The following is a 12,340-nucleotide window of genomic DNA, read 5'->3' as shown; positions in this document are numbered from 1 at the left end:
TTTTATCTGAAGGAATTCCCTGAGGCTTGGGTTTATTTATTTTTCTTTAAAGATTTATTTATTTTGAGAGAGTGAGAATGAGAGAGAGAGTGCACATGAGAGGGGGGAGGGCCAGAGGGAGAAGCAGGTTCCTCGCTGAGCAGGCAGCCCGATGCGGGACTCGATCCCGGGACTCCAGCTCACAACCCGAGCCGAAGGCAGTCGCTCAACCAACTGTGAGCCACCCAGGCGCCCTGAGGCTTGGGTTTAAAGTACAAACCTCAAGAGAAGATTACATTTGCTTCTGCCAGGTGCCTGGGAGCACTACCAACCTGAGACCACTTCAAACTGAATTATTAGCTTGAGGATTTTCCAGTCTACACAGGTAATCCAAACTCTAGACCCAAATAGTATTAAATAGAGCCAGCTGTGTTGACACATTACGGGGGGGGGGGCTTTTTTTTTTTTTAAGATTTTATCTGTTTATTTGAGAGAGAGAGACACAGCGAGAGAGGGAACACAAGCAGGGGGAGTGGGAGAAGGAGAAGCAGGCCTCCCGCTGAGCAGGGAGCCCGATGTGGGGCTCGATCCCAGGACCCTGGGATCATGACCTGAGCCGAAGGCAGACACTTAACCGACTGAGCCACCCAGGCGCCCCTCGGGGGAAACTTTTTGTCCTCACCCCCTACCTCCCCCTGTATCCAAAACCAAAGCTAAGTAGGTGAGTTGTGGGAGTGGTTCATTCTTTCAATGACTGTGTCTTCTTTGAGGTTGAAGTAGGAGGAGTCTCTGATCTGACTTCCTTCTTTGTGGGAGCCTTATGTTTGCTGCCAGCCCCCACAAGTGGCCCCACTGAAACAGTAGTTCTAGGCCACTCACAAAGCCCACCAAAAAAGCAGAAAAAAAAGAATGACAGGAATGTTTATAAATTGGCTCTTACACATAAAGTCCCAGCCCGAGGAGCCATGCATGGACTTCATGGCCTTCACCAGCCTTAAGACCACTCACTGGCCCTTTCTCTTCTATACCACAATCACTGGTCTAAAGCAAGGATGGGAGGCCATGAGGACATGATGAACCAGACCCAAGCGGAAGAAGTGTCGCATAGCACAAGGTTGAGCTGCTCTTCTTCTCCAATGCTGGGGCAGTCCAAGAGCCCTCCAGTCGTCTTTGAGCCAATCTAGCTCAAGGGCAGCTATGATCCTTGCCTTTGAATGGAGAAGAACCCGAACAGGCCAAGCCCAGGTCTGTCCCCACAGATCCATTTCTCACTGGGGCAGTGGCAGAGCTCAGGACAGTTCCTTACTCTTTGCTCAAGGGGAGATGTCTCCGGTCCTTGCCTGCATTTCGGCGCCTCTTTCGACTCAAAAAGCTCTCTAGCTTCTTGCTGCGTTTTAGCTCCTTGAACTTCTCAGCTAGGACCAACTGGCGCTGCTCAGCTAGAGGACAGGGAGAAAGAAGGCTGGTAAGCAAAGGAGGAGGCACACTTCCCTTTCCCCAGGTCTGTACCTCTCAACCGCTACGCTGGGATACATGACTTGGTTGGAGTTCACTGGCAAGTGCAGCACGTGGACTTTTTCTATGATCCCCTGCTTTCTCTATTACACCAAGTGTGAGCTCCTTCTATGTGCCCAGCGCAGCATATGGAGGGGAGGCAGGAGAGAGATAAAAGCAACACTCCTTGCTCGTAATCTATACTTAGGGATAGGAGAATAGTTACAAATAACTCCTCCCTACCATTTCTACTTTCCTCCAACTTCCCATGGCATCCAGCCTTCTTGCCTCCCTCAGGGAGCTCACGGACCCCCAACACAGCATGCTGCCTCCATGGCCACCCAAGCCCGTCCCTGTAAGCAGCCTGAGACAGCTGTGCCCCACTCACATTTCTTCAGGAAGTATGGCCGATGGCCCTGCTGGGCCCGAGCCCTCTGCTCCTGCTTCAGGGCCAGGCGCAGCTCCTGTTGCCGCCTGCGTTCCTGCTGTGCCATTTCTTGCTGCTCCTGAGAAGCCAAGAGGAGGTGGGTGAGATGGGTGGGCAGGAGGGACTGGGAATCACCTCCTGACTGCCTTGAACTGTTCCCACCACCCACCTGCAGTTCTGACCCACTCACCATCCTCTGAAGCAGCTGGTGCAGTTTCTCATGCTCCTGCCCCGAACGGTGCTTCTTCAACTGCTTTTTCACCAGCTCCACAGTGCAAAATGAGTATGATGGTTAGCGGTCTGTACATGTTAACTGTAATTCTGTGCCAGGCATTATTCTAAGAGGTTCACACATGTTAATGCAAATAACACTCTGAGATATGCATTATTATTACCTCTTTTTGTGATTAGAAAACAGCGAAGTTAAGGAACCTGCCAATGGTCACACAGCTAGTCAACTAATGAGCCAGGATTTGAACACAGGAAGCAAATTAGGGAGAGTTAAATCAGTCAAGGAGAAATAAATCTGCCCCCCACCATACTCCCTGTCCCCCTCTGACTAACCTGTACCCTAGTTTCCCACCCCTCGGAATCCCCATGAGCCAGTCTCATGTTCCAAACCTCTTTCTCTTTGGCTCGGATGTCATTCAGGAACTCATACGTTTTGTCAAACACCTCAGGATTGTATTCCCCTGACAGATCATCAAAGCGGGGGTCCCGGGCTACCTTTGGAGAGAATGAGAGAGTATAAAAGGACTGTTCCGGATCCCCTGAGACACTTCTTCCTGCCTCCTCCTCACCTTCTTACTGATGGGGACAACTTGACGCAAAAATGGCACCCGGACCTTGGCTGACATTTCCAGAGGCCTACGGAGAAATTAAAAAACATGTCTAGGGTCTCCAGTCTTTTTTAAGATTTTATTTTTTTAATTTTTGAGAGAGACAGAGAGAGAATGTGCATGAGCAGGGGGGAGAGCTAGAGGGAGAGGGAGAAGATCTTAATCAGGCTCTACACCCAGTGTGAGAGCCTGATGCAGAGCTCGATCTTACGTCCCAGAGATCATGACCTGGGCCAAAATCAAGAGTTTAACTGACTGAACCACCCAGGTGCCCTAGATTTTATTTATGTATTTGAGAGAGTGAGAGAGAGAGCCCAAGTGGGGGAGAGGGAGAAGCAGGCTCCCCGCCAAGCAGAGAGCCCAGTGTGGGACTCGATCCCAGGGAACTGGAATCATGACCTGAGCCGAAGGCAGATGCTTAACCAACTGAGCCACCCAGACACCCCCTTAGATTTTATTTTTAAGTAATCTCTACACCCAATGTGGGGCTCGAATTCACAACGCTGAGCTCAAGAGTCACATGCTCTACCAAGCCACAGAGGCGCCCCAGGGTCTCCAAACATGATCAAAGGCCTCCCACCTAAGAATTCAGACACCTACCCAAGGTCCCAGGTATTCTCCAGTTCCTGGAGCAGGCCCTGCTCCTCACCTGTGCTTATCTGCAGCACATGCATTTTGGACACGTGGTCTAGAACCTTGCTTCTTAGAACTGTTTCCAGCTGCCAACTGTTTGTATGTCTTAGTCTCCACTTGGCTCTGCAATTCCAACAGCTCTTCAAATGACATGTTAGATGTGTCTGTGGAGAGAGGGGTGGGGACACAACTCAGCAAAGCATCTCCCAGTGCTTTAAAGACCTCATCCCACCCTCATTCCTTAGGTAACTGACCCTTTCCAATACCCGCATCAGACCAATCACTACAGGCCCCAGGCAGCACAGGTCATAATGGTGCTACACTGACACCTAACTTCCCAACCACTCCAGCCACCTGGGGCCTCACCTGGCGAAGGACTGCAAGGCTGGAGGTGGGCCAAGCCACAGTCATCTTCTCTTTTGAATCATGTCTCCACAGGCTTCCCCACAGGTTCCCTTGCTCAATGACCACTGTCAGTGCTCTGCTTCACACTCTCAGCACCTCTCACCGTACCCAGTGCTCTAGCCTGCTACCTGGTCTCCCAATCTCCGTCTCCTCCCAAAGCTAGGCTTCCCACTTCAGGTTTGACAGAGGCATCTAAAATGCAAAGCTGAGGGGCACCTGGGTGGCTCAGTCATTGAGCGTCTGCCTTCGGCTCAGGTCATGATCCCAGGATCCTGGGATCAAGCCCCGCATCGGGCTCCCTGCTCGGCAGGGAGGCCTGCTTCTCCCTCTCCCACTCCGCCTGCTTGTGTTCCCTCTCTCACTGTGTCTCTGTCAAATAAATAAATAAAATCATTAAGAAAATAAAATGCAAAGCTGATCTCATCACTCCCATCTCTTTTCCACATATATATGCTTCAGATCACATCACTCCAGAACTCAAAACTCCTCAATGGCTTCCTCTTGATCAGAGTAAAAGCTACAGGCCCTACAATGCTTTGAAAGACCCCATGTGATCTCCAATCTCATGTCCTTCCCAGTCCCCTCCAGTCAACTGGTCTCCCAGCAGTTCCTGAGCAAAAAGGTCTATGTTCCTGCCTCGGTTCCTTTGTATTTGATATTGCCTCTGCTTGGAAACTTTCTCCAGATATATTTAGTGCTTGCTCCCTCAGCTCCTTCAAACTGTTGCTCAAATGTCACCTTCTCTGTGAGGTCTTCTCTGACTACTTAAAATTGCAACCCCTCCCTTGCTTTCTCTCCATAGCCCTTATAAACTTTTTGAAAAACTGAGATATAATTCACATGTCATAGAATTCACCCTTAAAAAACACACAATCCCGTGCTCTGTTGCCTTTTTTTACTTTTTTTTTTTGCTCACCCTTTCTGAAAGGTATGTGAACAGGATTTCTTTTAAGATTTTAAGTAATCTCTACCCCCAGTGCGGAGCTTGAACTGACAACTCCGAGATCATGCTCTGGCCAATGAGCCAGCCAGGCGCCCCGAAAACAGGAGTTTTTGATTGCTTTATTCACCGCTGTAACTAGAGCAGCTTAGAACGGCATTTGGAACAGCCTGCACACGGTAGATGTTCAACAAATGTTTCTGAAATTGGTGAACCCTGACCTACTAACCCTTTCCCAGCAACCCATGCCTCTCCTGATTGACTGTACTTTTACACACGCGTTTTCTCCCTGCGGAAAACCCTCATCCTCCTTTTCAGAAACTGCCCAGGATCTCCTAACCCTGGAAGCGCCCCCTCACTGTCCAATGCGTCGGCGGCCTTTTCAGAGAACTTGGCAGTCTCACGGTGACTGCGCCGCCACCTGCCCTTCTCCCCGCCCCCCACGCGCCTCTGCCCGGCACCGGGCCCTCACCCTCCCGCAGGCCCCCGGCGTCCTCTCCGCCGCTCCGGGTCCCGCGGGGAGACCCGGCGGCCGCCGCGGCGCGGGAACTCTCTCTCGGCATCGGCTCGTGGGACGCCGCGGGACCGAAAGTCACTACTTCCGCCCTAGCGGTTCCCGCCCCGCCTCTTCCGGCCTCACCCGGAGGCCGCGTCTGCGCAACTCGGTCGTTGAAAAGGCCGGGCCCGCGCGCTGGCGGGCACCCACTCGAGGTAATGTCGCCACCTTTTTGTCGCATGGCGCTGGACTCCGCGCTCAAGAGAAACTAGGGCCGGGCCTTGGTGGGTTTTGGTTTCCTTTTGCTCCCAGCGGAGAGGCCAGAACCTCAGCATCCTGCCCCTCTGCACAGCTTCTGCCATCCACCCCCATTGTATTCCACAAAAACAGATCACACGTTTGGAGCTTTTTAATTCATTTTTATAAAATCTGAGCTGGCTGGGAGTGCCAGGGAACAGCAACAGCTCAGGGAAGGGTGGGATTATCTGCTGGTCCTCGCCTCCCCAGGTCAGGGAGAAGGAGGTTTCATGGCAACAGCTGCAACTCCTCTCAGCTCCCAATGGATGCTCATGGCTCAAGCAGCGGAGGGGGTGGAAACAAGGGTTGAGGGGGAAGCTCCTGAGGCTCAGACACTGCTTGCTTCTCCCTTCTCCCCATTTCCTTCGCTTCCCAGCAGAGCCTGGCTGGCCTGGGGCAGAGCAGAGGCCCAGGAGCAGTTGGAAGGAGGTGTATGGGACAGAGCACCAAGGGGAAGGGGCCCTCGGCCCGAGGGGGGGGGGAGGGATCTCGCCCTCCCCCCTACAGCTCCCCACTGAGTTCACAGCACAGGAAACACCTCTAGTCCAACAACTCCACGCAGAGGTATACCGAGTCCAGGGTCCAAAGGGGCAGGCAGGTGAGGGATGGGAAGGGGCAGTGAAGAGAATAGCAGGCTCAGGAAAGGGAGGCGGCAGCAACTTTCTCCTACCCATGGGAGGAGACAATGGGGCGACTGATATTGCTGTTGGTGGTCATGGCATTCAGCTCCCACCTGGAAGGCCAACAATGACAGGCAGAAAGGACTCAACGCATGAGATGGGGGGGTAGCCTCCACCCCCAAGGCCAGAATTGCTCAAAGCTACGAACACACCAGTCCCTTCAACATCTGAGAGCTCAACCACCCACAGCCACCTCCTTCCTTAGGGCCCTACAATCAGGCCCCACCCACCACCAAATCCAGTATCACCCACTCCTCCACCTGCAAGCTCATGTAGACTTCCTGTCTATGTTTATGTGTGCTTGTGCCCAACACCTGGAAAAAATCATCTGTGTACACAGCTCAGTAAACTTCCCAACCTACCTTTCATCCTCTGCTCAGATCCAACCAGGAATGCCTGTTTTTGCTCTCCACTCCTATCCCTTTAAAGGGCCTGACTCAGCTCTCCTAGGCTTCCAGAAGCCTTCCTTGCCCCTCCCACCACATAAAAATTAAATCCTTTTCCCCTCTCTTTTTGACAATTCTATCATTCTACAAAGATTTACCAAGTACCTCCTTATGCCTTGTACACTGTCACCAGATGCTGAACACACACCCTCTCAGCAAGTAAGAGTTAAACTGAACTGATACAAGGAGAGGGAAGTGTCCAGAATGACCCAGGAAAACACAATTGTACACCAAATAACTTTTGGTGCTTGATTTGGACCTAAGAATGGAATTCAAAGGAAGTAGCTAGGAAGAACCTCCCTTAATTCTGGAACTAATATAATCCAAAGATTCCTAAACTTGTTGGTACTTCGCAGCTAACTTTCTTTGAAAATTTAATCAAACTTTCTCAGCATGCTAAAAACAACCGAATAGGCTCAGGACTCAAGAAGTGATGCTTCTAGGGCGCCTGGGTAGCTCAGTTGGTTAAGCGACTGCCTTCAGCTCAGGTCATGATCCTGGAGTCCCAGGACTGAGTCCCCCATCGGGCTCCCTGCTGAGCAGGGAGTCTGCTTCTCCCTCGGACCCTCCCCCCTCTCATGCTCCATCTCATTCTCTCTCTCAAATAAATAAATAAATAAAATATTCTTTTTAAAAAAGTCTCTTATTTAAAAAAAAAAAAAGATGCTTCTGAGCTTGGTTTGAAACACCAGATTTTTCTTCCCCCCATATAATTTACCCACTGATAACTGGGGCAGAATTGAATCTCCTTCCCTCTCACTTTCCACAAGTACACTACATCTCCAGCAGAACAAAAACCTCTGTCCCCTCTATACTGAGACCAAGCTCATCAGATCATGCCTGTGCTGCCCACTCACCCTCAACCAAGCCCTGCTCTCCAACCACTCACTGTACCTGATGTCATGGGGCAAACAGGACTGGTCCAGGTTATACTGAATCACGGCCAGTTTACAAAGAGTCTTCAGACTAGGGCCTTTAAAGGAGAAGTCACGGAGAGGGAGATGGTCAGAGGCAAGGAAAGGGTCCAGTCCTGAATGTCACCACCCAAAGCCAGGGACCCTGTGGCAGCAGCACTCTGGGAATACGTGTACTTACTAAAGTCCAAAATGTGTAAGTCAGAATGATCTATGAGGTCAAATTCATCTCCCAGACCTTCCTCAGGAGATGGACTGTAGAAATCAAAAACAAGATGAAGGAAAGAGGAAAGACTACCCATGAGACCCTCTTGCTCAAATGCCTCCCATGCAGTTACAGACTTGGGCCCTTCCTTGAGCCCTCCCCGCTCTCCTCCTAACCTGGTACCCCCAAAGAGAACAATCTTGTCACCAACAATACAGCAGCACTGGCGCCGGCGGGGACATGGCCCCTTCCCCTTCGGTTCAATCTTCTTCCAGGTAAAGGACACTGAAGAGAAGTGTATATGGAGATTTAATATCTGCCCAGTCCAGATATCCTCTCCACCCCCACCCTCTTAGCATTTTTTTCCCTCCCCCATCAATCGCTCCTTGTTTTCCCCCTAAAGGCAGTGCTCTGTACCAGGGTTAAACTTCCAGAGGTCATGGAAGTGCCGGTTCAGCCTTGCATTATAGCCACCGAAGACGTACAGCTCCCCATTGTAGCCAACTGGAAGGAGAGAGGAACGTGGAGTGGGAGGACAACGTGCAGAAAGGGGAGCCCCACAGGGACAAACAGACACTCACAGGCTGAGTGGCTCCGGCGGCCCTCCGGGAGCACCGGAGTGGGTGGACAGTCCAGCCAGGCCTCAGTCCTGGTGTCAAAGACACGGATGCGGTTGCAGTAAATCTCGTTGTTGGAATGGAATGGCCCAAAGCGGTCGGCACGGCCCCCAAAGACATACATGTGACTGCCCAGCATTGTGGCCGAGTGGAAGTCCCTCCAGCGTGCAGGGTTGCCCTGGGCAGGAGCAGAGAGATGAGAGGGAGGGGGTCAACACGGTGGCTAGGAGGGGATCTGCTCTCACTGAGCTTCCTATGATTTTTTCAACTGAGGGTAAGGATCTGGGAGAAATTATAAAGAGCAGACCTTTGTACAGATAAGGGTCCATGTCATGGTGCTGGTATCCAGCTTGTGAATGTCATTGGAAAAGCAGTCCGCCTGAGTGGAAAGAAAAAAGAAGTGAAGAAAGGAATAAAAGATGGGATCAGTGGTCACTCTCTGACCCTCCACCTGTCCCCTCAAAACCTACAAACAAGTCAAAGCCTCCCATTCCACGACCCTCAATTTCCCTTTCTCTTTCTCATGCCCACCCTAAACCTCTACTTTCCTCCCAGACATACCAGCTGCTCATAGCCCCCGAAAATGTACATGGTCTTGCCCAGGACACAAGCTGAATGTCCGTCCCGGGCTCCAGGAACTGTTCCTGACACTCGGGGTGTGGACCACTTATGAGTATCTGAAAGAGAGAAGCAGATGGGCCAGGTAAGCAACCTCTGACACCCCCTCCTCGACTCTGGGGTGCCCTATTCCCAGACGCCTCAGCCCACACCTTTCCCCACCCACTTCCCTGAGGCATCATTTGGCAGAATACAGCCTCTCTGAGACCCATACTCACTGACATCAAAGGCATAAAGCACATTGCAGGCTCCTTCGGTGTCATTCCGCCCGCCCCAAAGGAAGACCATGTCGTCGATGAGCACGGTTGAGTGTCCATACCGCATGTAGGGTACCACAGGAGCCTGACCACGGATGGAAGGCCTCACTGGGGGCAGCTTTGTCCAACGCAAGGACACTGTGGGCACAGATCTGCTCAGCCCTGGAAAGCTCCCTCCAGGCTGTTCACCTTTTCCCAAACCAGATATTCATTCCCCCATCCCCTCTGGCCACGAGGACCACCGCCAAACCTCATCCAGCTACCCGTTCCCCTCCCTGATGTGGGTACCCAGGGATGGTCCCAGCATTAGCTTACCTGCATTGAAAATGTGCACATCAATCTGACGCAGTGTTTCATAGTCTTCACCAGAGCAGTAACCCCCGAAGGAGTATACCCGGTGCCCAACAGCCACTGCAGCATGGTTCACCCTGCGGGGCCCGCCCTCCAGGTGCACTGTCCACCGTAACATCCCCTGGGTCACTGGTTACAGCAACATGCCCCCCCGGCACGGCCTGCTGCCTCTGCTACCTGCACACAAGTTAGGGCCACAGGCTCCTCAGGCAAGGCCTTTGTCTGGCTCACCGTGACTCCAAGTGTCACCCTGGTGGCCCTCCCACACCACCCCTCCAAAGTTCAGGTGGCTGGCCGTGGCCCAGGGGAGAGGCAGAGGTCAGGGAGCTTGCCCTGGCCCCGTGTTCTCCAACAGTGAAGGGTGGGGCCGCTCCGACCTGACTGACAGCTCTGAATTTGCTGATCAAGTGCTCGGCACGGTCATCCTCATTTACTCATGGAGGCCCCATCGTGTCCCTGGCCTGGCACAAGCTCCAAGTGCTCCCCCGCTCCCCCATCCCCCATCCTCCTTCCTAAGGCAGTGCATTCTCTTGTCTCTCGGGCTCTGCTCCGCTTACTGCCACCTCTCTAAGAATCTCTGCTCTTTAAGGTGGGGAAAGGGATCTCAAAATACTCAGGACTATTAATAGCCCAGCCAACCCCAATCGGTCCACTGAAAGCTGGCAAAGCAGAAAAGCTTTTAGACCTTTAGAGTGAAACAGTCCCCCTATCCAGGACAGGGTGGGACTGATTCACAGCAGGGACATCCATGGATGGTTAGCCCCTCATAGGCAGCTCCTGTCAAGCTGAGCTGTTGTCATCAGGGTCATCCAGGGCCCCTCACAGGCACTCAGAGTTCCTTTGACAGCTGTGCCTGGTATCCTGCCAAGACTAGGAACTCAAGCCAAAAAGGTATGTGTCTGCCGGGGACTGAGGGGGTGGGAGTGAAGAGGAGGGGTTTTCCCCTCCTACTACTTCCCCAACCCTGCTATTGTAAAAATAAACAAGCTATTTTAGCAGCTCTTTTCCCACTTGGATCCCTGAAATGGGGATGGGGTAGGGGTGCATTAGAAAAGAGAAAGGAGGGGCGCCTGGGTGGCTCAGTCAGTTAAGCATCTGCCTTTGGCTCAGGTCATGATCTCGGGGTCCTGGGATAGAGAGCGGGCTCTCCACTCATCGGGGGTCTGTTTCTCCCTCTCCCTCTGCCCCTCCACTCATGCTCACACTCTCTCTCTCATAAATCTTAAAAAAAAAAAAAAAAAGGCAACAAACAAACAAAAAACACCCTTGGGCAGGATAATAAATAGACCCAGGCATGACCTGCCAACCTAGAGATAATGGGTACATTCGAAGGCTCTGTCAGACAACTGGTATTGCCTTCGCTGGCAGGCACCTGCTGGGTTTGAGTGGATCATCTGCTCCCTGTTCAAGAAGCCCTCGCAGAGGGAAGAGTCTGACAGAGCCTCAGACACAGAAAAAGCAAGTAAGGGAGGCCCCTCGAAAGAGAGAGACGTGGCTTTCAGCTGGCTCGCCACCCCCCTCCCCCTTCAACCTCCCTCAACTCCCCATCCCATGCTTTAAATAGCCAGCCTGCCAAACCTGAAATAGCCCCAGCAGGAAGCCACTCTCACTTCATTATTCCTGTCCTCAATCCAACAGATCTTGGATCTGGGCTTGCGGGGAGATAGGAGGTTGAAGGGTTTAGGAATTCGAGTCTTTCATTTTCCCTCATAGCTTCTACTCCCCCCCTTCAACTATGTCAAGGTAAAGTAAAGAATTCACAGGGGAAGAGAGAAGCAATTCCATCCAAAGGTGGACAGAATCGTAGCTTTTTCACAAGGACAACTCAAACTCATGGAGAAAAGCCCCCACCGTCTCAGGGTCCCTGCTTATCTCTGGGTCTCCTGGATCCTTCATCATTGCTGCATTCTCAAGCTTCTTCCATCCCCTTCATGTACATACCCCCCTCCCTGGTCTCTTGCAATGTTCACTCCCCATTTCTGGCCCTTCTTGATCTCCTGAGAGCTTTGCAGTTTTCTCCTTTTTCCTTCTCCCACCGCACCAAGCTCCACCCCAACAGCCCTCCATTCTCCCTCTTCCACTAAGGGAGAAAAAGCTAATATTCACTGACCCCTTTCGGCCAGGGATAGTCCTCACTCTACATGACGCTATCCCAGTCTTCTTCCAGTCATCCCAACCTCCCCTCCCCCCCCAAACTAGACCCCCCCCCCCCCCCTTCCCTCCCCCCCCCCCCCCCCCTCTTCCATCATCCTCAGCTTCCCCTTCTCCTCATAGCCCAGTCTTCCTTCCAATTCCCTTCAGTGCCTCCGCCAGGCACCAGGTCTCCACCACCCGTTTCCTCACCATCCTCCCCCAGCCCTTCTTTCCCCATTAACACTCTCCTTTCCCATCATCCCCCTAGTTCCCTCCCCACCCCCACCTCATCACTCAGGCCCCTCCCCCACGACTCCAGAGCCAGGTATGGGCGACCCCAGCCTCTCCTATTTTCCTTGTCCCTTAACCCATCCCGGGCTACCTGCCAGGCCGGGCCGGGGCGGGGCCGCGGGTCCTCGCGCTGCCTGCAGTCTAGAACCCGTTGCGCGCCAACCGACACCTCGGTCCCCAACGAGATAAACACAGCCAGGCTCGGTCCTTCCGGCGGGCAGCCGTGTGCGCACGTGCAGTCAGAGCTACGTACCCGAGGCCTACCGGGACTTGTAGTCCACGGGTTTCCGGAGAGTCGTGAGGGGCCAAGGAGTGGAC

General features: G+C 52.7%; 1 protein-coding gene across 2 annotated transcripts; it reads right to left on the bottom strand.

The window, feature by feature from the left end:
* Window positions 1–886: 886 nt before the first annotated feature.
* LOC112837771 (kelch domain-containing protein 3) lies at window positions 887–12,269 on the bottom strand. 2 transcript variants are annotated; one of them, XM_025890372.2, is made up of 15 exons: window positions 12,114–12,269; window positions 9,563–9,775; window positions 9,209–9,385; window positions 8,934–9,049; window positions 8,680–8,751; window positions 8,337–8,550; window positions 8,173–8,259; window positions 7,932–8,040; window positions 7,732–7,805; window positions 3,389–3,536; window positions 2,701–2,767; window positions 2,522–2,626; window positions 2,091–2,165; window positions 1,862–1,979; window positions 887–1,418 (listed from the first exon to the last, which is right to left on the bottom strand). In XM_025890372.2, the coding sequence occupies exons 2-15, from the start codon at window positions 9,714–9,716 to the stop codon at window positions 1,282–1,284; spliced, it is 1,653 nt and encodes a 550-aa protein (XP_025746157.1). In that variant the 5' UTR covers window positions 9,717–9,775; window positions 12,114–12,269; the 3' UTR covers window positions 887–1,281. The 2 variants fall into 2 exon arrangements, with proteins under 2 accessions (XP_025746157.1, XP_025746155.1); XM_025890370.2 differs by lacking the exons at window positions 887–1,418; window positions 1,862–1,979; window positions 2,091–2,165; ... (1 more) ...; window positions 2,701–2,767; window positions 3,389–3,536 and adding exons at window positions 5,612–6,243; window positions 7,531–7,609 and having other exon boundaries at window positions 12,114–12,268.
* Window positions 12,270–12,340: the final 71 nt, after the last annotated feature.

This window comes from Callorhinus ursinus, unplaced genomic scaffold, assembly GCF_003265705.2.
Source record: "Callorhinus ursinus isolate GAN/ISIS: 27379988/994484 unplaced genomic scaffold, GSC_fseal_2.0 scaffold22, whole genome shotgun sequence".
In the NCBI taxonomy this organism is placed as follows: Eukaryota; Metazoa; Chordata; class Mammalia; order Carnivora; family Otariidae; genus Callorhinus; species Callorhinus ursinus.
The sequence above is the reverse complement of the archived record's forward strand: the minus strand, read 5'-3'. Positions and strand labels throughout refer to the sequence as shown.